Here is a 22351-nt window from a genome sequence, read left to right as displayed (position 1 = left end):
GGACAGTACTTATTTCTACTCCATGAACTAATGTATACACAAAATCCGATTGTTTCGATAGCAAAATAAAAATTCACCCATCAGAGCCAGGTCACTTTTGTACTGCCATCGTATCCTGCCATTCTATTGGTCTATGCGTGAATTTAGCTCCCGATAGATAAGAAGTTCAAATTAGGAAGAGATAAGACGTCTCTTACACAATTCTTTCTATTGACAACTTTAATCAGTTTTTTCTTCCGTTTGGTTTTCTTACATTTAAAAAGAAGTAAGTACAACTTATGTACAATAACTTACTCAACAAAACATTAGAACTTTATTTATAACTTATGTATTAAACGTTTCGTTGAGTTATTGAATAATCAAATGTTGTTTATTGTCTGATATATAACGGTTCAGAGTTCAAATGCGAGTGCATTAGCCCGAATTGAATTGTTAAATATTTCAGTATCTAGATGATTAACAGTTGTATATAAGACAATAAAGCCCGGCCACGCACCTAAATAGGCAGAGCGCAAATCTACGGATCGCGGGGTCGTGATTTCGATCTCCGGACGAGGCGTATGTCCTATGTGACGATTCGATAAAAGACAATTGTGTCTTAAATCAGTCGTCATCCACCTCTGATTCCTGTGAGGAATTTGGCAGTTACTTGCGGAGAATAGGTTTGTACTGGTCAAGAATCCAGGAGCACTAGTAAGGTTATCTGCCCGCCGTTACATAACTGAAAAATATTGTTGAAAAACGGCGTCAAACGTGAAAAAAAAAACAAACAAACAAAACAAATTAAACGATAAAGCACAGTAAAGTATTGATTCTTGTCATTGTAAATTGCTTATTAAATCATTGTGATAACACTTGTGCTGAATTTTATTCATCCAGGCAGTAACCGGGTATCATGCGACTATTTGGAGTCATAATTGACGTCAAGATGTTCTCACTCGTCCATTTGTAAAAATCTATACTTACCTTTTATTGTTTGTCGCGGAATGTATAACGCTTTTCTATTCTTTGTCAAGCTTTAAAGAAATACATAAATTTATTCTACTTGCAGTGAAAACTAAAATTTGAAATAACCCTCACAGATACATAGAACATTAAATTACTGTGAAGTCATTTTTATTCGCGTAGGACGAATTTTCGCGTATTTCACGCTAAGACCGATGCGCGAATTTAAGACCGCGCTATTATTATTTTTTAAATTCATTTTTAATTTCTAAAATTGAAAATGCGCGAATTAAAGCCCGCGCGAAACAGGCCTTTTTTACATTTGCGCGAAATTTCATGCCAGCGAATTTAAATGATTTCACAGTAATGGAAACATCCTGATTTTTTAATTAGGAATCAGGTCAAAGTGTATCCTGTTATTTCTGATGACACAGATAAGAAAACGACACATTTTGTTTAGTCTTGTTTCATAGACATAGACTACCTGTCACGGTCTACACTTTATGTATTGTGCGTTTTATTCAACTTGGCGGTGTAGAGTTAATCTCTAGCTTTGCAGATAATGGTAATATCAAAAGACAAGCTACAACGGTTACAGTGTAAGGTAGATGGCCAGTGAATAAGATATCAGAATGCTGAATATACTACATATTCTGCACAATAACGCAGTGGACCGTCGCTAAACCCCACCCAGAAAAGGGCGATTAAAATGCACTATACTACGTGTATATTTGTTTGTTTGTTTTATGTTTAACGCCGTTTTCAACAGTATTTTAGTATTGTTGCATATGTATAATGAAGTCGACTTCTCAGATATCTAGGGAACTTTCAAGATGATGACAAACCGGCATTAGCTTCGTTCTCACAACACAGTTAAACATGTATTTATTTAGCACGATATATTGCTATTTGTCTAATTGTCTTGTCTTTAATGCTCTGAAATTCTCACAGTTGTATATTTTCCTTTTTCTTTAGTGGTGGTCCCAGTCGTAACCCTGGTTTTGTTTCTGTTCTGCAATATAAAAGGTATGTGTATGTATTACTAAGCAATTTGTGTAGTGAATATGCTTCAAGTTTGCTAGTTTTTCTTTCAATAGTGTTAGTTATTAAGCGGCAAAAAATTGAGGTAGCGTATGTATTAGCATATATCGTATATTCTTATTTTTACCAGATGATACATTGGGAATGAATTCAAAAATTTCAAAGTTATTGATTTTTGATTAATAAAAAGGGTAATTTTGCGAAATTGCAGTAATTTTCTCAACAATTTACATCTAACCACAGGAGTCTGAAATTCTATCAATAAGACCATAAAATTCTATCTTTACAAAGAATACCCCCTATATATATAAAATAAACACCAGGAATGAAACGTCAAAAACCCAGGGTCCCCTGAAAATACGCACGGAACACAGGGTGATCGCACTTTAACGAGCGTAGTTAAAAAATAACACTAAAATACACCAACCACACTCGACTGCATTCAAATCTGATACACTTTACAAGAGTAATCAGACATTTTCTGAGGTTTTCTGAGATTTTCAGCTGTCGCCGAAGCCATTCGCTGACGTCACAACAATAACAACAATTACAGCGCCGGGATAAAATTAGAAAGTATCAATTCCCGTACTGTCTTACCTTCAAATTACATAACAAACATTTTCATATTGCTTTATTCATATAAAAAAGTCATTGTACACCAAGTATCAAATTTTCCTACTGAAATTTAGATATTCCGCTGCATCGTAAATGGCTTATCCCAAGAGTAACCTCCCTTTACGGGTTTTCCCAATCAAATTTTGTAAATTATCTTTTTATTGCAAAAGAAATCTAGTGGATATTATTGACTGATGTAAACATATAAATATTCTAATACTTATTTACTCGATGTACAAATTTTAAAGGATAAAAAAAGTATGTTATCTTTATCTCGGCGCTGTAATTGTTGTTGTTGTTGTGACGTCAGCGAATGGCTTCGGCGACAGTTGAAAATCTCAAAAAACCTCAGAAAATGTCTGATTACTCTTGTAAAGTGTATCAGATTTAAATGTTGTCGGGTGTGGTAGGTGTATTTTAGTGTTTATTTCTTAACTACGCTCGTTAAATTGCGATCACCCTGTGTTCCGTGCGTATTTTCAGGGGACCCTGGGTTTTTGACGTTTCATTCCTGGTGTTTATTTTATATATATAGGGGGTATTCTTTGTAAAGACAGATTTTTATGGTCTTATTGATAGAATTTCAGACTCCTGTGATCTAACTAGCTGTTAAAGTGAGGAACAGTGCCTATAAACAGGTCCTACTTCTCTCATTATAGCTCATCTGCGCATAAACCGGGGTCCAAGAAGAGATTATTACACTTGAAGGATGTAATTTACAAAAATCAAGACCATTTTAATGCTTTTATTTGTATGTTTTTGTGTTGTTTTCTAAAGAAGAAATAGAGCTATATATATTGTTGAATAAAATCATTGTTGTAGAATATTGATTAATTTGCAATGACTTTTATGGGCTGGTTATTACATATTGGTTTTTCCTAGGCATTATTACTCTTTAATTATCATGCTTTTGGCAAATACCAGTTCTTCAATCATTCTTAAAAGTGTATTCCAACATTGTATTTTAAGGCTTTTTACAATCCTGTAATATATAGCCAGTTTATCTTAGTAGAAATCTTCAGTGTTAGGTTGTTTCTTATCTTGATTACTTTTAAAATATTTTTAATAATCAGTAATATATGATTAATTAAGAATAATACAGAAAAAAATGTTTTATACCTGTTTTATCTAGCATAGTAACACCCATTTATAAATTCACTTTATTATCAGTTTTTAAGACATTTCCTCTTTATAACTTATTAGTGGTGGTGTTTTCCTTATATTTTTATTTTAAAACACTTACCTATGTTGCTCAATGTAAGTGAATTATGTCTACGATATCAGAATAATTATTGTCTCTGCTTAGAGTGGCATATACTGTTTTATAGATTCATATTTTAATTTTAATTATGATGTTTTATGTTGTATTATATGTATGTACACTGATGAGTCGTAAATAAACAATAAAATCATTGTTTGGAGTTCAGGTGCGAAAAAATTATACCATAAGAGCATCTGAACGACAAACAATGATTGTTTTACGTATGCACTCAATGCCTTTGCAGAAGACAGAGCATCAAGAAGAACACTCTTAAAGACATGTAATATACAATTTATTGAGTGGTATGAAAGTCAATTATAAAAACTTTTTGGACCTCCGACAAACGTTTGATTATTGCAGACTTCGATATTACAGTCCCTTAAATATAGATTTTTGTCCCTTGATTTTTGGCCGCACGTCATTTATGTTTACAGCCACTTCCGGATTGACCTGTTTAGAATGCGCAGACGTACCAAGTGCACGTGACTGTGATCAAGTAAAGGAATGTGGGTCTCACGAGGTTTGTCTTGTTCAAATTTTATATCAAACTGCAATTGAAGTTGTTTTATATAATCTGAGTGTATTACTACTGGGTTATCATAAACGATAACTTTGAGAAATATGGGGTGGTCGACAGGCCTTCCCAGCATTGTTTTCAGATCATAAGGTAGGGGAAAAAAACACTACTGGTGTTATATTTTCAATGCACGGGAAGCTGTCTTCTTTAAAATTTGAACCAAATGCTGTCGGTCATCTGTGGTGAAAATTCGAATTTCACATTGAAACATGCATATTCTTATCTTTATTTTACTCTTTTGACTTTGTAAGTGGAATAGTTTGAATAAGTCTTACTAGGTATATTGTATTTTTTGTATTTTTTACATCAGATTCTCTTCGTTTGGTATATTTTATACGGCTCCATGTTCAGAGGCACGGGAACTTAATCAGGGCGTTAGGCTGAATAAAAGTTTAAAAATCCCATCCCGTTGTCATAGAAATATTTTGATAAAAACTGGGCTTCACGCGGTAAAATTGCCGTCATAATTTTGTTCCACCGGTCATTGTACTTTAATCATTCTTTATCGTAGAATATACAACGCTTGTTTCGGCGATATTTGACCATTTTGTTTCGATTCGCCGTAAAACACAACTCACTCACTCATACAACGCTTGAATTTTTCTCCTTGTCCATCTGGCAAACACATTAAAGACATCTTAGCCCTTATCATGCTGGACACGGTTAATTGTGCGTTTACGACCAGTGTAGGTTATGATCAGCATGCACATCCGCGCAGTCTGATCATGATCTGCATTGTTCGCCATTCAGTCAGTATCTTTTTGGTATGCACTCCTTTTAACAGTTAATGGTACTGCTCAAATTGAAATACGGACAAGTTCATTATAGAAATTTAGCAGGGTAAGAGTTAGAATTTAACTTTGAATACTATTGCAATTGTAGGTGTGTTACTCTACGCAAATTGTATCAACTTCTGGACATATATATAGAGAGATGGGATGCAGGGATAAAATGGTTTGTTCTTTGATAAACAGACAATACAGCGTATAAACTTCAAGAATTTAATGTTACGACACAATTTGTCGTATCTTACTTACCATGTGTTAACATATATATAAGAAAGGATGCATCTTATACGAGATATTTTAATTGGTATGATAAGATTCAAGATCAACAAATATTTACTAGCCCGCCCGCTTAGCTCAGTAAGTAAGAGCGTTGGTTACAGATCGCGGGATCGTGAGTTCGATCCTCGAGCGGGGCATATGTTCTCCGTGACTATTTGATAAACGACATTGTGTCTGAAATCATTAGTCGTCCACCTCTGATTCATATGGGGAAGTTGGCAGTTATTTGTGGAGAAGAGATTTGTACTGGTACTGAATCCAGGAACACTCGTTAGGTTAACTGTCCGCCGTTACATGACTGAAATACTGTTGAAAAACGGCGTTAAACCCAAAACAAACAAACAAAACAAATATTTACTGGAAAATCCTATTTTTAGATACAGCATTGGTGTATATTAACAGCCCTTGTGCGATTTGTTTTCATGCAATTATCAATTATTTAGTACAATACCATTTATTGCAAAGGTTTATACCAACCATCTCGTGTATTTATTAAATCTTCAGGCAACTACAGGTATTTAGCAATTGTTTTGTACAATACCCATTTATTGCAAAGGTTTATACCGGCCATGTTATATATTCTATTCAATCCTAAGATAGCTCCGAAATAAAGGAGAATTGTTGAAAACAATAAACCAGGGTCTAACTAGGCATAAACTATTATCAAAAAGGATCATTTAATTGACATGACATTCAAAATATAGATCAGTTTTGACAACTATCATACATTTCAAAATATGGACTAAATAACAAATAAAAAATATTCAGGAATTTCTCTTTGTAAAATTTGCATTTTATCTGCCATTGAGACCAGTGGAAACCAAGATCTTTACAGGCTAATCATGGTCTGCACTCAGTAAATTTTCAGCTAACACCCCTTCGAATGAAAAATAGTGTTGCCTAAATTGAATTATGGACCAGTCCATTTTAGAAATTTAGCAGGGTAAAGGTTAACTGACATAACTGTCATCATGTATCATAGAAATAATCGTTATAAAAAGAATAAGTATTTTAAAACTTATTAGTAATTTATAAGTAAAACGATATTGTTAATAGTACCTAGTGAATGATTATAGATATTATTGCATATTTTAGCAATGTTCCAGTGGAATTGTGGGTAAAAGATCGTCCTTCAGACGAGCTGGTGATCTCCCTGTATGTGATGGATGTTGCGATTCTCTGTGGTGCCAGGCAAATCTTTGTCAAGATAAAGGTGACTTTTTTTTATTCTTGAAAATAAATATTTCTATGCAATATTTCTATGCTAGTTTTTCATTGGCATAGATAGTAGACATGTAAAGGCATTCGGCAAAGTCCGTATGCAAGTTCGGCATTCGCCGGTTTTGCGGACATCTGGGGCACGCGGAGCTATATTTACATCAGAAGAATACCTAATATGAATACGTTACTGCACAGAGATTGCGGAGCGTTCTTTGGGACCGCTTCCGTTTTTTTTGCAAATATACTCCCCACGGTAGAGTATTTGGTGCGTTTTTTATTTATCAACTCGAAATTTGGAGATACTATGTCGAAATTTAGATGAAGTATCTCGTGATTTCTAAACTGTATCTCGAGATACCGACTCAGTATTTTAAAATTTTAAGTGACGTACGTCAGATCTTCGAGTAAGAAACATACCTGGCACAAATGTCCAGTCGACTGGTGGTTTGTTAGACCTAGTTCTAGTCTACCTCGGAACTATTATTTTCTGAATATTTACCGGCTTGTTTGGCAAGTATTTTACTTATTAAGACAACTTAAATTTACTGTACCTTGCTTAAATTATCTTTTAATTAGTAAACACTAGGCTGAGCTTAGGCCACAGATGACATTTTGAATCATTTATTCAAAGCTTTGTAACGTAAATCTGTAACATCCTTAACAAATTAGTTTACTTGATTAGATGAGATCTGTTACCCCGGTCGTTTCACTCCGTGAGAGGCATCTTTGTTTTTTGTTTTTTGTTTTTTTTTTGTTTTTTTTTGTTTTTTTTTTATGTTTATTATGCGGTAATCTTACAGCCACTCCTTATTCATAAAATACTAATAAGCTTTGATAATGTGTCGGTTGAGTCCAATAAGTCCAGGGGTGTTCAAAGATAATGCGTCATAGATCTATTGTAAAGCAAATATTGAATTTACCTGTATTGGAAAATACACAGTGTCGATTGTATTGAGGTCAACTGCCACATTTATCAAAGTTTATTAGTACCTTAACTTACCAGCTACAAGTGGTACTATATACGTGCAATTACATATTATCTGTGTTCATGTAATAGGACATGACCTACAAACCGTGAAATGCCGATATCGCTTCCGGAAAATACGTAATCGAAATTGCCGAACGGACCCAAAATGGCAATCGGTAATTACCGTTCGTTTACGCAAACTTCGTATACCATTTCGGCATTCTTCGGTTCTTAAGAAAAATAATTTTCTGTTGTGGCCGAAGGATCCCGAAATTATATACGGAGGATACGATATCTCACGGAAATTGCCGATTGTCATTAATAAAATGACGACGTTTTGAATCATGTACGCATAAATACAAAGGAAGATAATGGAAGTGACAGCAACCAGATGTAAACCTGTTGTCTTTTCAGACTACACCCAGAATAGAGGACCTATATGTTATGAGTGTGAAGACCAGTTAAAGGACGAGAACTGCACAAAAATAAAAGAATGCTCTCGTGACGAGGTAAAATATGTGTTTGTTCGTTGATATACGTTCAAAACACTTTTTTGAAGAGTATTTAATCATGTAATGCCGTAACAGTTAATGAACAAACTTTTCACAAAGTTTGTAACAGTACGAAAATTGTTCCCAATATTTAAGTATCTTATATTTTCCAAAGATAAATTAGAGGGTGGACATAACTGTCTGTCCCAGCGATATAATTTGCGACCTGTTGTAAAAGCACAATTTTGAGTATGTCCATGAGGTTTAATATTCGCGAAATTGTGAAAACGGTATCATACTTGAATTTGAATTATGCTAATGGCGGATATTTACACGCCGCGAAAATTTCTGCTTTTATAGTAAATTGGAACAAGACGAGTGAGCATAATTTTTAGCTCATGACATTTTTCATAAATGCTTTGTTTTTTTGTGTGTTTTTTTTTTCAATAAAATTAATTAGTTGATTAATATTTTACACCATTTCTATTCCATTTACTAAATAGTTAGGAAAAAGGATGGGCTTAACTTGACTGTTCTAAATAACAATAAGGGTTTCAGAATAAAGCGGTATGTTTTGTTTTAGACCGCGCTATTTATAACACACAACTTTCTCATGCTTTCAAGGAAGTCTTCATTGCTTGGCTCTGAAACAAATCAAGTAATATATACACATATATTCTATTGGGAGGGGTTATACCACCTCATATAAAACAGATGCCCTTATGTTCCGATACTCAAGAGCGGATGCAGTGGTCCATTGGTAACACTGTCTGACTACGAAACAGTAGATTGTGAGCTCAGTCCCTGACTCCTCCAACAAAACTACCTAACTTATAAATAAATTTTGGGTGAGAGTCTAACGCTATTAACATATACAGATGATGGGATATGCAAATGATAGTGTATCACTCACAGTTAAAAGAAAAATTATTTTGGTACAATATTCCAACATGTATCGACATTGATGTAACTTTTGTGTATGTTAGGGTAGGAATAGGAGTGAGGTTGGGAAGCGGGGTGGGTAGAGGGTTAGCGCCAGTGTCCCCGGATTAAGAACCAGTACTAGCCTGCTCTCCGAAAGTAACTGTCAACTTCTCCACATATATATCAGAGATGGAGGACCATTGATTTCCAAACCAAATGTCTTTGATCCAATCGTCATGGAATAAATATGTTCCCTTGGGATCGAACTCACAACCTTGCGATCTGAATTGCTATGCAAAATAAAAAACATGTGCCCGAAACAGCTTTAAATTAACCTTTTTGTATGGAAAAAAGCTGTAATATGATGCTCAGAAGTTATTTTTCTAATCTAGGTCTGCGTTGAAACATTTAAGCAGAGTCCATCCTTTACCTTGTTGAGGCAAACTGGCTGCTTTGGAAAACATGTAAGTCTGAATAGATACTACAAGAGGCAGAAATGAAAAGAATTAAGCATAACCCGCTATGTAGCTGGTTATATTGGTTTGCATGAATAGTGTTAGAAACTTTATATTCCCTGATATAACATGATGTAATAATCACGTGATTTCATGCATTTTCGATAATCAATTACGCTTTTAAATATCAGTTGAATAAAGTAAGAAAATTAAAGTATTATAACTTTATATTCTCTGATATGGTAATCAGGTGATTTTATGCATTCTGGATAATCATTTACGCTTTTAAAGATCAATTGAATAAAGTAAGAAAATTAAAGTATTATAACTTTATATTCTCTGATATGATAATCAGGTGATTTTATGCATTTTAGATAATTAATTTTAAATTACGCTTTTAAAAAAACAACTGAATAAAGTTGAAAAATAAATGAAAGTAAAATGCTATTTATATTGCTACTAAAACTGCTTATCACTTTAACCCTTTTTTGGCGTCATTGGATGTGGCTTTAATTTTCATTGAATGGTATAAAAATAAAATATTTCAAGAGTTACTTAGCCACGAGTGAAGTTTGAATATTTTCATTATTTCAGTAATTGGAAAATCAAGTCCAGAAGTACCTACTGTTGTCTCCAGTCAATAGACAACAGGTTCCTGAGAACGAAAATGTCCTTTCTTTAAATAAATCATAATTACAAACAAATAACTTAGCTACGTATTAATTGTCTGCAAAATATGTTCTCTGTCATCCAGGCATTGATCTGTCATCACTGGCGCCGTTATACGGTGTGACCTAGTGGCTTATCCCTTATCATGCTGGACTCTATTGGTTCTTCCTTTGAGACGATTAAGTCAGTATCCTTTTGGTTAGCAACCTTTTTAACAGTTAATGGTTAATGGTACTATCCAAACTGAAAGATGAAAAAGTTCATTATATAAATTTAGCCGGGTAAGGGTTAAGCGGAGTTCTACCATAAAGTTATTGAATGGACCCCATGATACAAAGGGACAAGGCAATATAACAACACTGAACTCGGGTACAGGACGTTATCACGGCATATAAAAATTGCTGTGACAATGATTGATGAAATCTCTAAAAACACAATTTGGAGACAAAGAATATAAATTGTCATGTCTTATTTGTTCACGGGTAGTCTTTAGGGCAGGGCTGACTGTACAACAAAAGTTATGTTTGAAATGTAATAGCATGCTAAAATATCTAGATGATGACCGGCTTTTCAACCCAGAGGGCATGGGTCTCAATTCTCAATTCTCATATGCCACTAGATCTAGAATCAAGTTAGAGAGATAATCAGATAAGAATAATCGAACAAAATTCAGTTTAAAGCTAGTATAACCTAAACTAAAATTTGACTAACTGAAATTATTATAGGTGTGTGACACAGTATTCACGGCTAGCAACTTTCACCCTACTGATAAAACCTGTTTTAACTGCTGCTCAGGAGACCTGTGTAATACACGATGTGACTTGCAACAAAAGCCAGCTACCGGAAGTGTTAGTGTTGCACCTACAACGGCAGGCACAACAGGTATGTGCCTGCATGAATGATATTCCTTCCACTACTCGTTTTAGTTTAATTGCGTCGGCGTTCCGATTTGGTAAAGTTTTGTTTGTAAGCTAGAAACTTATGAATGAATTAAAACTATTAACTCTTATTCTCTGTGATAAACCGATAACATTGCACAGGTTCAATAACTCTATTTTTTCTTTTTGCTCTCCTTTCCTTGACTATGCATTTTGTTTACGTTTTTGTGTGTAATCTGGTATCTCAGTACCCGTATATGGTAATTGATTGAAAAAAGATAATCCACATTCTTCTTCGTAATGATAATCTGACATGCAATGCGCATAATGTAGGACTCTTTTTTGCTGTTTTACAAAAATTACGCCTAATTTTTTCGACCTATCGGTTCTCGGTTATTTGTATATAAGCTAGTTTCTCAGTACCCATTACTGAGAATGGATTGAAACTTCACACACTTGTACACTGTGGTTGTCTGATATGCATCGTACAGTAGCTCACCGATGGGTATGAATTGAGACTTTACACAACTGTCCACTGTGGGGAGCTGAGAGCTGACAAGCACTGTACTTGTTCCGTAACTCTGTTTTGAATTTTGGCAAAAGTATGCCCCCTTTTTACTTTTATATTCATTCATTTAACAAGGTTGTTGAAAAGTCGAGCGATGCTGTCCTCTGACAGATACTGTATTTCCGGTGTTTGCATGCTGAAGTCATGTGGTTCCGGTTAAGCAATGCAAAGTATATACATTTGTAAGATTTCAAAAAGCAGTTTCACTGCCTCTTAAGTAAAATAAAAAGAAAATCTTTATAGAAGTCAACCTGAGATGCAAAATTCATTGGTGTTTACGAGTGAAATATACCTGTTTTGATCTTTTTTATATAGAACAAAAATTTCTTTTTATTTCGCGACTTTTATTTATTTATTTTTTACCAAATTTTGCCAGATTTATATGCATGCGCAAAGAGATTGCGTCACAATGTTAATAGTCATTCTGGGAAACTTTTAGAATTTTTTTTTACATTTTTAGGTAGCCCTGCTCGTGCGGATTAAAAATGTTTTTGTACAGAATTGTGCAGAATTTGATTTAACCCTGGATTTTCAAAACTTCCGAACTTTTTTTAGCGAACAGCATGGATCCTGGCCAGACTGCTTGGATGCGCATGCTGGTTTGGATCGATGCTGGTCCTAAAGCCACTATGTTGGTTTTTCCATAGCACGGCTCATATGGAGAGTAGCCTTCCTATAGGCCTGCATATATTTTCTTTTTCTTTGCATTCCAGCTGCTTGTGTGGATAGTACAGCGGAAGCTACGTGTAAACTTGCGTCCAGTATAGTATGCCAAGACCAGACGCATGCGCAGAACGCCAATTGTGAGCACTACTGCGGATACTGTTAAATACAGTAAAATGCCAAGCTTTTCGTTGTCTTTAAACAAAACTTATGTCATTTAACTAAGCTTAATCATAAATACGATTTTATGAAATATATTACCTGCGTTTTTTGTATTATTTCAACGTTACTACTAAAGTCTGCAGAACGCATAAAGGAGCACCTCTTCAAATTAAAGCTATTCATTTCTCATAAAAAAGTAATTTCACGTGTAGGTAATTGTAAGTAAATGATAAAAAGTATACTTATTTGCAAAGCCTGTAAAACATTAAATATTTGACCGCGAAATAAAAGTCGTAATGATTTAGGATGATTCCTAATGGAATTGCTATCTAATAGATTTTTGTTGGGTTTAACATTTAGCCTGCTGGTGGCAAGTTATTCTACCTTTGCGACCAGTGCAGACCAAGATCAACCTGCACATGCTTTTGAGTAACTTGCTTTAAAATAATACCGAATAGGCTTGCTTCAATGTGTTATCTAATAGCATTGCTTACATGTAAAGATGTTTTCTACAAGTATCGCTTCATGATGCTATCGAATAGATGTTGCTTAACGTTGTCCTTTAATAGAATTGCTTAATTTTGCTATCTTATAGTACTGCTTTACAATTTTATCTAATAATGATTAACAGTGATGTTTAACGATGCTATTTTTAAAGGCGTATGCTAGAATTCGGGGCGAATTTTATTCCAGCAATAATATTTGTTCAAACTTTCCCAAAAATGCCGTTTTCAAAGGCAGATAAACCTTTTTAGTACCGGAAACCTATGATTTTATTGCATATTTTTGTTTCTTAGATGATTCTCCTTCAACAATGTTCAATATCCAAAGTTTGAAAAAAATCTCTTATAGTGAAAATTTTCGCCCATCTCATATACAGGGAATTCTAGCGTACGCCTTTAGTTGAAACTTTGATGCAAATATTGAGGCATGTAATTCATGTTAGAATGAACTATTTCCAATATCTACATTTACACAGGCTATGACGAAAAATGTAAACCTGAGTTAGGAAAATAGCAAACAATATTTAAACCGTAAAATTTCATGGAAAGCGTATATTTGTTCATCATGTTACTAACGTTGCAATTTCTTTAAAGCGCAGGGTTTTGAAATAAACACATTGATATTTCTTCAAATAAAGCACCATCATTGAAGCATTAGCGAAGTTCATTAGAAACACAAGTCAAATGGTTTATCGCGGCCAGAAATTTGTACAAACCGGACAGAAGTTGCGAAACTGTCATTTGTGCAGGAAAGAAGCGTTTACCATAATGTCCAGTACTGGACAGGTATAGTGACCATGCACGGACACAGCCAATTTTCTCAGAGGGGTTCCGATCCCCTGCACCCCCCCTCCTCCTCCCTGGAAATTTTGAAATTTAGCACTTCATTTTTTGCATTCTGGGACAGTTTTATACACTAACCTGTTAAATTTGGGAAAAAGATAAAATCAAATTTTCTTGAAGGTAAAATTTTTAGTTTCTTTTAGATAAATAATATGAATTATGTCGGGGTCGTATGTAGCAGCAGCCGCATATACTTTACATGCAGTCCTAATGTTGCCTTTTTCGAAAAACATTTTCTTTCCTTCTTGTCTTCTTTCCTTTTTAAAGATTTTCCAGAGGGGGTCCGGACCCCCGCCCCCCCCCCCACCCCTCTGGATCCGCGCATGGTGACATATCATGCTTTCTGTTTATGCAGGTAAACTTGTTTGGTTAAATTTCAACAGAGCACAATTGTCTGAACAGTGTACAAACTCATTACTGTTTTTTTCAGGCAAGGGTGGAAAAAAGTGGTAGACAATGAAAGCAGTAACTTTTTTATTAAAAAAAAATAAACAATGAGACAAACATTTCCAACATCTTTGGACGGTTCAAAAATCCCATGTTAAACATACGATAAAGCCCGAAACGCGTGAAAATGTTCCGAATGTAAATCGGGTGAAGTAGGCGCTCTATGTATAGAGTTAGATTATGCGTCTAGATACTGTACCAGAGGGGTCGGTCAATTGTGGGTTATTGATTAAACTGGGCGAGTCTACTTACTTATTACTTGAGGATGAAAAAAAAAACGTGTTTTTTAAATGTTGCTCTTAAAACAAGGGTGGCGGTTGAACTACTAAAAGTACAACAACAGTTAATTCACAACAAATCGTACGGTATGTTTTATAATCAGTAGAAGCTAGTCGTATTTACGCTTATGAGACCTGTTTCACCCATAAGTAAAGAATTCAGAGGTCCATCATGAAATATTTTCCCCAGCGTGCATATACTTCACCTGTTCAATATGATCGCGGCCTCCCCGGCCGCGATCAATAAGCCAGGCTATCACTAATCTGGTCAAACTGCATGTCACTTGTCGTTGTTTCTGAAAGCAGCTTTAAGTTAAGCTTACTCGCTGGCAGATGCGGCCATGTCCTTTAACAATACTTTACGCTGTCTGGGCAATATATTCTAATGTCGATTATTCGTATTTGGCTCATATTGTTGCTAATATTCAAAATAAAGAGCTTCAGTTAAACATTTACCAATATGGATACCATTGCTTCTTTTTAACATTTATACCTCATAATTAGAATGGGACTTAAGTAGAGAGAAAATTTTAATTTTGATATTTATTTATTTTTGATATGTCCCACACCTTGATCGAGATGTTCCCCTTCAACGGCTTGTAGAGTATATATTTCACAACTAAAACGATTTACGTGAAACCTTGCTTAGGACTTTATCCTTCAAAATATTTCCAAAAAATCTTCTAAATATTATAACTGTCGTTCTAATCAATTATTAAATCTAAACGTAATCCAAAGACACTTTTCTGACAAGTTATATTGTAGCTGATTTTTATAGAAATGTTACTTTCAAACTTCGGATAATTCTAAGGCAAAGACAACTCCGACCGTTATTCTTTGAATTATCAAACGGAATACTGGAAGATTTCCATTTTTTAGAAGCACATTGCTTGTTAAGTATTAAGTCCCTTTAACAGTTGATCATCTTTTACTTGTCCGATGGATTACCTCTTAGATTTCCTAAATGGGATGGGTTTGGTTCTGTCCTGTCCTGCGTTATCGTGCCCTTATAAGTGTCTCTCTTTGTACTGGATTCATGGGTTTTAATTCAAATGTTTTAACATGAACATATATACTAGCGGAAAAAAGAAACCGTGCATGTATAAACTGTTCATGTATCGTTCAATTTTATAAATTAAAGCTTGAAACTTTACACAGCTGTGTATCCCTCTCGGTCATTTGCTGATGCAATAACCATATCAACTGAGCTGGTGTTAAATAAAGGTCAGATAAAACCCTGTTGTTTTTTTTGCGATTTTGTATATACCTCCTAAGTTATAGCATATTATACCCATGCACTGTTTCTATTCTCCGCTAGTATATATATATATATATTCCTATCATGACTGTTCCGGGATTCATCTGACGGGGATTTAATTTATTTGCACTATCTTGTAATATTGGAAAAGGTTGGTGTTAAAATATTGAGTGCCAGTATGCTAGTTCAAACGCCCCAGGGTTTTGCCACAAACTGTTGCAAGGCAGTGCCCGGCTGTGTTTGTTGCAAGGCGGTGTCCGGCTGTGTTTGTTGCAAGGCGGTGCCCTGCTGTGTTCCTTTTTTATGTAGAGAAGTCGAGTGTGCTGTCTTATCGGAAGTTGTATTGTGCTGCATTGCAATTTTAGGTCATACTTTTATTACTATTTTTTTTTTTTTTTTTTTTTTTTTAGAAGTGATTAGCAACAACATCTTGGTTTTATCGTTATCGTAATTATATGTATATGTAAATGTTATATAACAAAGTCTCTTATAATTCTAATGTTTTGAATGACTGTGTACTGTTGTTTTTAATGTTCTGATTATTTTATGTGCATGTATTGTTTGTACACAGATGAGACTATAATAAAGAATATATATATAGATGTATGTCAGGTTCTATTTTGGCATTGACTTATGTTTGTGAATACATGTGCTTCATCTGATATTTATTTGTACTAATGTATACATGTGCCAAGTCCGATATCTGTGCTTGTGGATACATCTGCTCAATCCAACTTATATAGTGTAACTCTTCTTTGCATGTTAAGTGCTATAGAGATGGATGCGTTCATTGAATGTGGCTATTTCTTTGAACTTTGTGTTAAATTGAAGATCCAAGACTAGCTAAGAGTCTAAAACTCATAAAGAAATTAAAAGTTATTAAAGCATTTATTATGTAAACAAACACAAACAACTTTTTAGTTTTAAACTTTATTTTATTCCATTCTCAGTTTGTAAATAAATACGGAAACATGAGACAAATATATTTATATAACTAATACACTGCATACAATCACGCACTCAAATGAGCATTTTATCGTCAATATTTTTCCACTCATGAATGTGCTCATGAATATAATTGTTATAATTGATAGTTTGAAATATAGTTTATCTTAATTGATCAGTTATCAAATAGTAAAATTCAGATAATTACGCAGTTGTTTACAACTCGATGATGATAGTTTGACACACGCATGTCTTTCATTGCTGTTCTTACCCAGAATATGTTTTTTTCCAAACCATATTTCATGAGTATATATAAATTAGGCTACTACCATCAACCTTACCGAAACGAAAAGTAAGACTGACAGAGAAAAGCGGAATACAAAGAAAACAATTCAGTCATTATAGATAAATTCACTGTATGAGTTAAACGAACTTCAACCGTTGGCTATCAACCTTACCGTAACGAATTGTAAGATTGATCACGGTTTCTAGTGTTATGTATATTTATGAATAAACATTCCCAAACAAACATTTCCATTCTACAAATATGAAACATTATATTAAACTTTATATAAATGACAAAATGATAACGTAAAATTATAAGGAAATGTGAAATCAGTCACTACTTATATATACGCATAGATAATTAAGTGTTATTTTACCATGAACTCATTTTTTTAAAGCAAAAGAATAGTAGGTTAATTAATCAAGATTTGTGACTTACATTATTACATTCAATTAATTGTTCCAAATTATAGTCATACTTATCTAATATCTCTATACAATGAGCATTCAAGCATCTTCTAAAACATTACAGTTTAATTATACTAGGATGTCTCCAATACTTTTTATCTATGTACTTCATTCTAATATCTTTATACATTCATGCATCTTCTACAACATTACATGATGAACTTTTTCTATCATTTATTGGGGTGCTTACTGGTTTTAGCCCGCAAGCTTAGCTCAATAGGGATAGCGCAGATCTACGGTTCGCGGGGTCGTGAGTTCAATCCCCGGGCGCGGCATATGTTCTCCGTGACGATTTGATAAAAGACGTTGTGTCAGAAATCATTCGTCCTCCACCTCTTATTCATTCATGAGGGGATGTTGGCTCTTACTTGCGGGGAACAGGTTTGTACTGGTACAGAATCCAGGAACACTGGTTAGGTTAACTGTCAGCCATTACATAACAACAATATTGTTGAAAAACGGCGTTAAACCCAACTTTATTTGCTTTGTCCATCGGCAAGATTCCATTTGAAACTTAATCTTGACAAAGCTTTGAATATTTATCAATATATGACATTTAAATAGTCTTGAACCTCAAATATACATATATTTCTATAAAACAGTGAATCTTCTAATCGACTATGCAAATTTTGACTTAAATTATCTATAAGTCTTTGTTTTAGAACAAATAGAAAGGTATTTACATCAACATTATTTTGTTGTAACCATCCTTCATGAAAACCTAGTGAACATAGTAACACTTCCCAAATAAGTAAACTGATTGACAGTTTCTATCTCGCTATTACTATGATAAAAACTAAGGTTTGCGGGAACCCTACCGCCTCTCTTAAAAAATCATAGTCTTTGTTTTGGATGTTCCATGTATTACAATGATTATTTAATAAATCCAAACTGTCTCGTAATTCATTAGATGAGTTCGAAAAAATGGAAATATCGCAAAAATAAGAGTAGCAGGACACTTTAAACACTTGTACATCTATTCCATCTAAGCCATTTTTGATGTACGTACCCTTAATGTCATTTAAACATATATACATTGAAAATAAAATAAAATAAAAAATATGAGCCGCGCCATGAGAAAACCAACATAGTGGTTTTGCGTCCAGCATGGATCCAAACAAGCCTGCGCATCTGCGCAGCCATTACATAACAGCAATATTGTTGAAAAACGGCGTTAAACCCAACTTTATTTGCTTTGTCCATCGGCAAGATTCCAGGATCCATGCTGTTCGCTAATAGCTTCTCTGATTAAAATAGGTTTTGAAAGCGAACAGCATGAATCCTGACCAGACAGACTGCATGGATGCGCAGGCTGGTCTGGATCCATGCTGGTCGTAAACGCACTATATTGGTTTTCTCATGGCACGGCTCATTATTTATATTTAATAGGCATAATTGTATAATTAGTTAAATGTAGACAATGAACTATTTGACTTACTTAATGACCAGCTAAATCTATACATTTTATCCTAGCTATTTATACATGTGCTAACAAGCCGCTAGCAATACAATCATCTTCAAATACACATTTTACATGAAATTAGGACCTAAAAGATATGCAGACATCTTATATAATGTCAAAACAATAAGTTACCGTAAGTAATTTTTCGGCTATTGACCAGTTACGTAGTTCTTGCATGTATGAATACTGCAAAATATGAAAATTATGTTTTTCTCATAAAATTATGCATACTTGAGAAAAGTTATATTACGTATACTTCTTTATTTTATTTTTTTCAAAAACGATCCGAGATGCTGTATTCTGCTTGAGTGGACTTTGCAAGATCGGATCTCACGAGCCGCGCATGCGCCGAGTGTGATCCGTCCTTGCAAAATCCACGAGAGCCGAATACAAAATCCCAAATCTAGCTACTGCTGTAATGCCCCTTTTATTACATATTTCCATCTTTTTATTTGATCATTTGTAGTCGAACGAAATCTTAAATTTTTGTTGATGTTAAGATAAAATGAGTGATGTTTTTGTGTGCGCTATTATATAATTAAGTCAGGTGATACATACCAATGAAAGTAAGCCCGGCAACATACAATATGGAAGGTAAAATCCAGGATTTTGGAAGGTACAATACGGGATTTTTTTTCAGCCTGTTCGTTTTTCCTTGTGAAATGCAAGCTGCATTTTTCACAGAATTTATATAGGTATATAATAAAATAATATGAAATTTCGCGACAAATTTTAAGTATCAGTCTAGTGGCTAGTCTGAGACAAACCTCACTATACGTTTATATGTCCCGTGGTGTTTTCTAATGTAGTTGCATATAAAGTGCTTTGAACAGACAAAATGACAAGATATTACAACTATACACTAATATATACTGAAATTGTCACAACTTAGCGTATTTTCTTAGCGTACATGATCACAAAACTGATGTAAAATATATAGTAAAAGAAGTTGCAGGTAAAATATGCTTGGTGTACATAACATTGCGTACCACTTCACAAAACTAAGAAATGACTGAGTGCAATTTATTTCTGCAATCTCTAAATTAATATCGGTTATTATCTAATGCCTTACTTGGTTTACTGCATGTAGTAAGCTAATTGTTAATTGGTCGGGAGAAGCATAATTGGCAAAGGCGAAGCAAAATTCACAAGAATATATAATTGGCAAAGGCGAAGCAAATATATCATATAGAATATATATATAATGTTCTAGTGTCACTTCAAAAACTCCAGATGCAACTAAAAATGCTTAAACACGAAATAGTTTTTACAATTTGTATCTATTAAATCCTAAATACATATATCTTCCTATCCTTAGCATTTGTTGGCAAAATATTTGTTGGCAAAATGCAAAACATCAACAATATGTGCGCAATTTCTGCTTACTATATTCGATATTTCAGTTCAAGGTTCCATTATGTTCTCATATTCATTTTGTGTCACATCTAAGATGCTGTGAACTTTCATGTTCTCTCGTCCACTTGGATCCAATGACTGGTAGTGATGTAAATCTTAAATAAAACATAAATTTGAAATATCAAATTTTTAAGCAACCCTTTGTCGTAAAAGAACTTTCGTCAGAGAACAATATACCCAAAAAAGGTAGGAAGCATTGAGCAGAACAAAACCAGTTTTAGCCATATCCCGTAAACAGATACTATTATGAAAAGATACAACAAATGGAGTCCGACAATATACATTTAAATTATATTTAAACAATATTAAAAATTAGGGGAAAGGTATAATGGTAAACTGGGGATGTTGGGCAGGGTCGAAAAAATGAGAGAATCGGGGAGTACCAACATACAAGACAACTTACGTGTCATATAAAACGCTTCCATGGAGAAGACGCTTACTTAAAAGAGTTTAAATATTACACTTTTTAGCTTTGTAGCAAAACAATGTAATGAGAAATAAAGGGGCTTATTAAAGGAATTTGAATTTGTTCTACCCTTTCTGCTGCTTTTGCTGACCTTGGTGTAAAATCTTTTAACAATGCCATATCATGCACGCATATAGGTTAACTGATCATAAAATGTTCGTTCTATATCAAACAAAAATCTTGATATTAAGTGACAACGACATTGTCATGGATTGTTTTATAGAACCAAGCAACTAAATAACATATTAGTTTGAAAGGTAACAACGAACTGCAGATCTATTGCCAAACTGTGTTAATACAAGAAATACATCGAACGTTCAGTTTATAACTTTTTATAATGATAACAATAAAAATAGAAATAACAAAATTACCTGAAAGTGTTATTGATTGGTTTGCCCTCTGGGAAACTGCATCGGCTGCATCCAGTTTCTGGGGTCGTTGACTTTTCTTTTGTTTCCATCTGCGAAGACATAAATTTGAAAATAGACGTATCTTTTAGTGAAGCAAGAATGTTATAAAATATGTAAAATGAAAACAACCTTCAAAACAACTGGTGAAATTTATGCAAAAAAGGGGAGTATAAATTCATGCAAAAAAAGGGGAGTATCAATTCATGCATAAAAGGGGAGTAAAATTCATGCAAAAAAGGGGAGTATAAATTCATGCAAAAAAGGGGAGTATAAATTCATGCAAAAAAGGGGAGTATAAATTCATGCAAAAAAAGGGGAGTATAAATTCATGCAAAAAAGGGGTGTATCAATTCATGCAAAAAAGGGGAGTATCAATTTATGCAAAAAAGGGGAGTATCAATTCATGCAAAAATGGGGAGCATCAATTCATGCAAAAAGGGGAGTATAAATTCATGCAAAAAGGGGAGTAGAAAGTCATGCAAAAAAGGGGAGTATAAATTCAGGCAAAAAAGGGGAGTATCAAAATTATCAAAATATCAAAAAATATGCAAGTTACATTGGATGTAAAGAGACAGTTAATCAAAATATGACTCTTCTTATCAAAATGTATTTTGGTAGGAGACATGGTCCAGCTATCGCAATTTTTATTTTACTGACACGTTACAGATAAGCATTTAAATTACAATGTATGGTATTTAAAACAAATGTTGTTTCTTAAAATTAAGAATTAATATAAAATGACAAAGGAAGTGAGAAGATCCTTAGGAAGAGTATAACGCGAATAAGAAAAATAATATCAGACTGGGTTTGATTAAGACTGTTCATGAGTTGTGAAATATGATTCACCCCTCGAGCCCCCTCCCCAGCCGCCGCCTGATGTGAAATTCTGTTACAAAAAAAATGGTTCTTCGTTCTTCATGATCCCAAAGAAACAAACATTACAACAATTTCGCATCTTATCACGTGCAATAGCCTTTCTGAAGATAACAAATCATCATACCTTTGCAGAAACAGCACAACTCCAACCAAACTGGCAGTGAACATCATCCCACCAACAGCCGAACCT

General features: G+C 34.1%; 1 protein-coding gene across 1 annotated transcript; it reads left to right on the top strand.

The window, feature by feature from the left end:
- Window positions 1–1506: 1506 nt before the first annotated feature.
- LOC123542422 (uncharacterized) lies at window positions 1507–12599 on the top strand. The gene is made up of 9 exons (XM_045328288.2): window positions 1507–1544; window positions 1921–1971; window positions 4297–4382; window positions 5322–5393; window positions 6602–6719; window positions 8109–8203; window positions 9502–9573; window positions 10959–11115; window positions 12393–12599. The coding sequence occupies exons 1-9, from the start codon at window positions 1508–1510 to the stop codon at window positions 12506–12508; spliced, it is 804 nt and encodes a 267-aa protein (XP_045184223.2). The 5' UTR covers window position 1507; the 3' UTR covers window positions 12509–12599.
- The last annotated feature ends 9752 nt before the right edge of the window (window positions 12600–22351 follow it).

Source organism: Mercenaria mercenaria, chromosome 19, assembly GCF_021730395.1.
Source record: "Mercenaria mercenaria strain notata chromosome 19, MADL_Memer_1, whole genome shotgun sequence".
NCBI lineage: Eukaryota > Metazoa > Mollusca > Bivalvia > Venerida > Veneridae > Mercenaria > Mercenaria mercenaria.
The sequence above is the reverse complement of the archived record's forward strand: the minus strand, read 5'-3'. Positions and strand labels throughout refer to the sequence as shown.

What these genes read in the sequence shown, in the direction of transcription:
- LOC123542422 (XM_045328288.2), top strand. Translation starts at nt 1,508, where the DNA reads ATGGTAATATCAAAAGACAAGCTACAACGGTTACAGT. An exon ending in CTGGCTGCTTTGGAAAACAT is followed by an intron (nt 9,574 to 10,958) that starts GTAAGTCTGAAT and finishes AAATTATTATAG; the next exon opens with GTGTGTGACACAGTATTCAC. An exon ending in TACAACGGCAGGCACAACAG is followed by an intron (nt 11,116 to 12,392) that starts GTATGTGCCTGC and finishes TTTGCATTCCAG; the next exon opens with CTGCTTGTGTGGATAGTACA.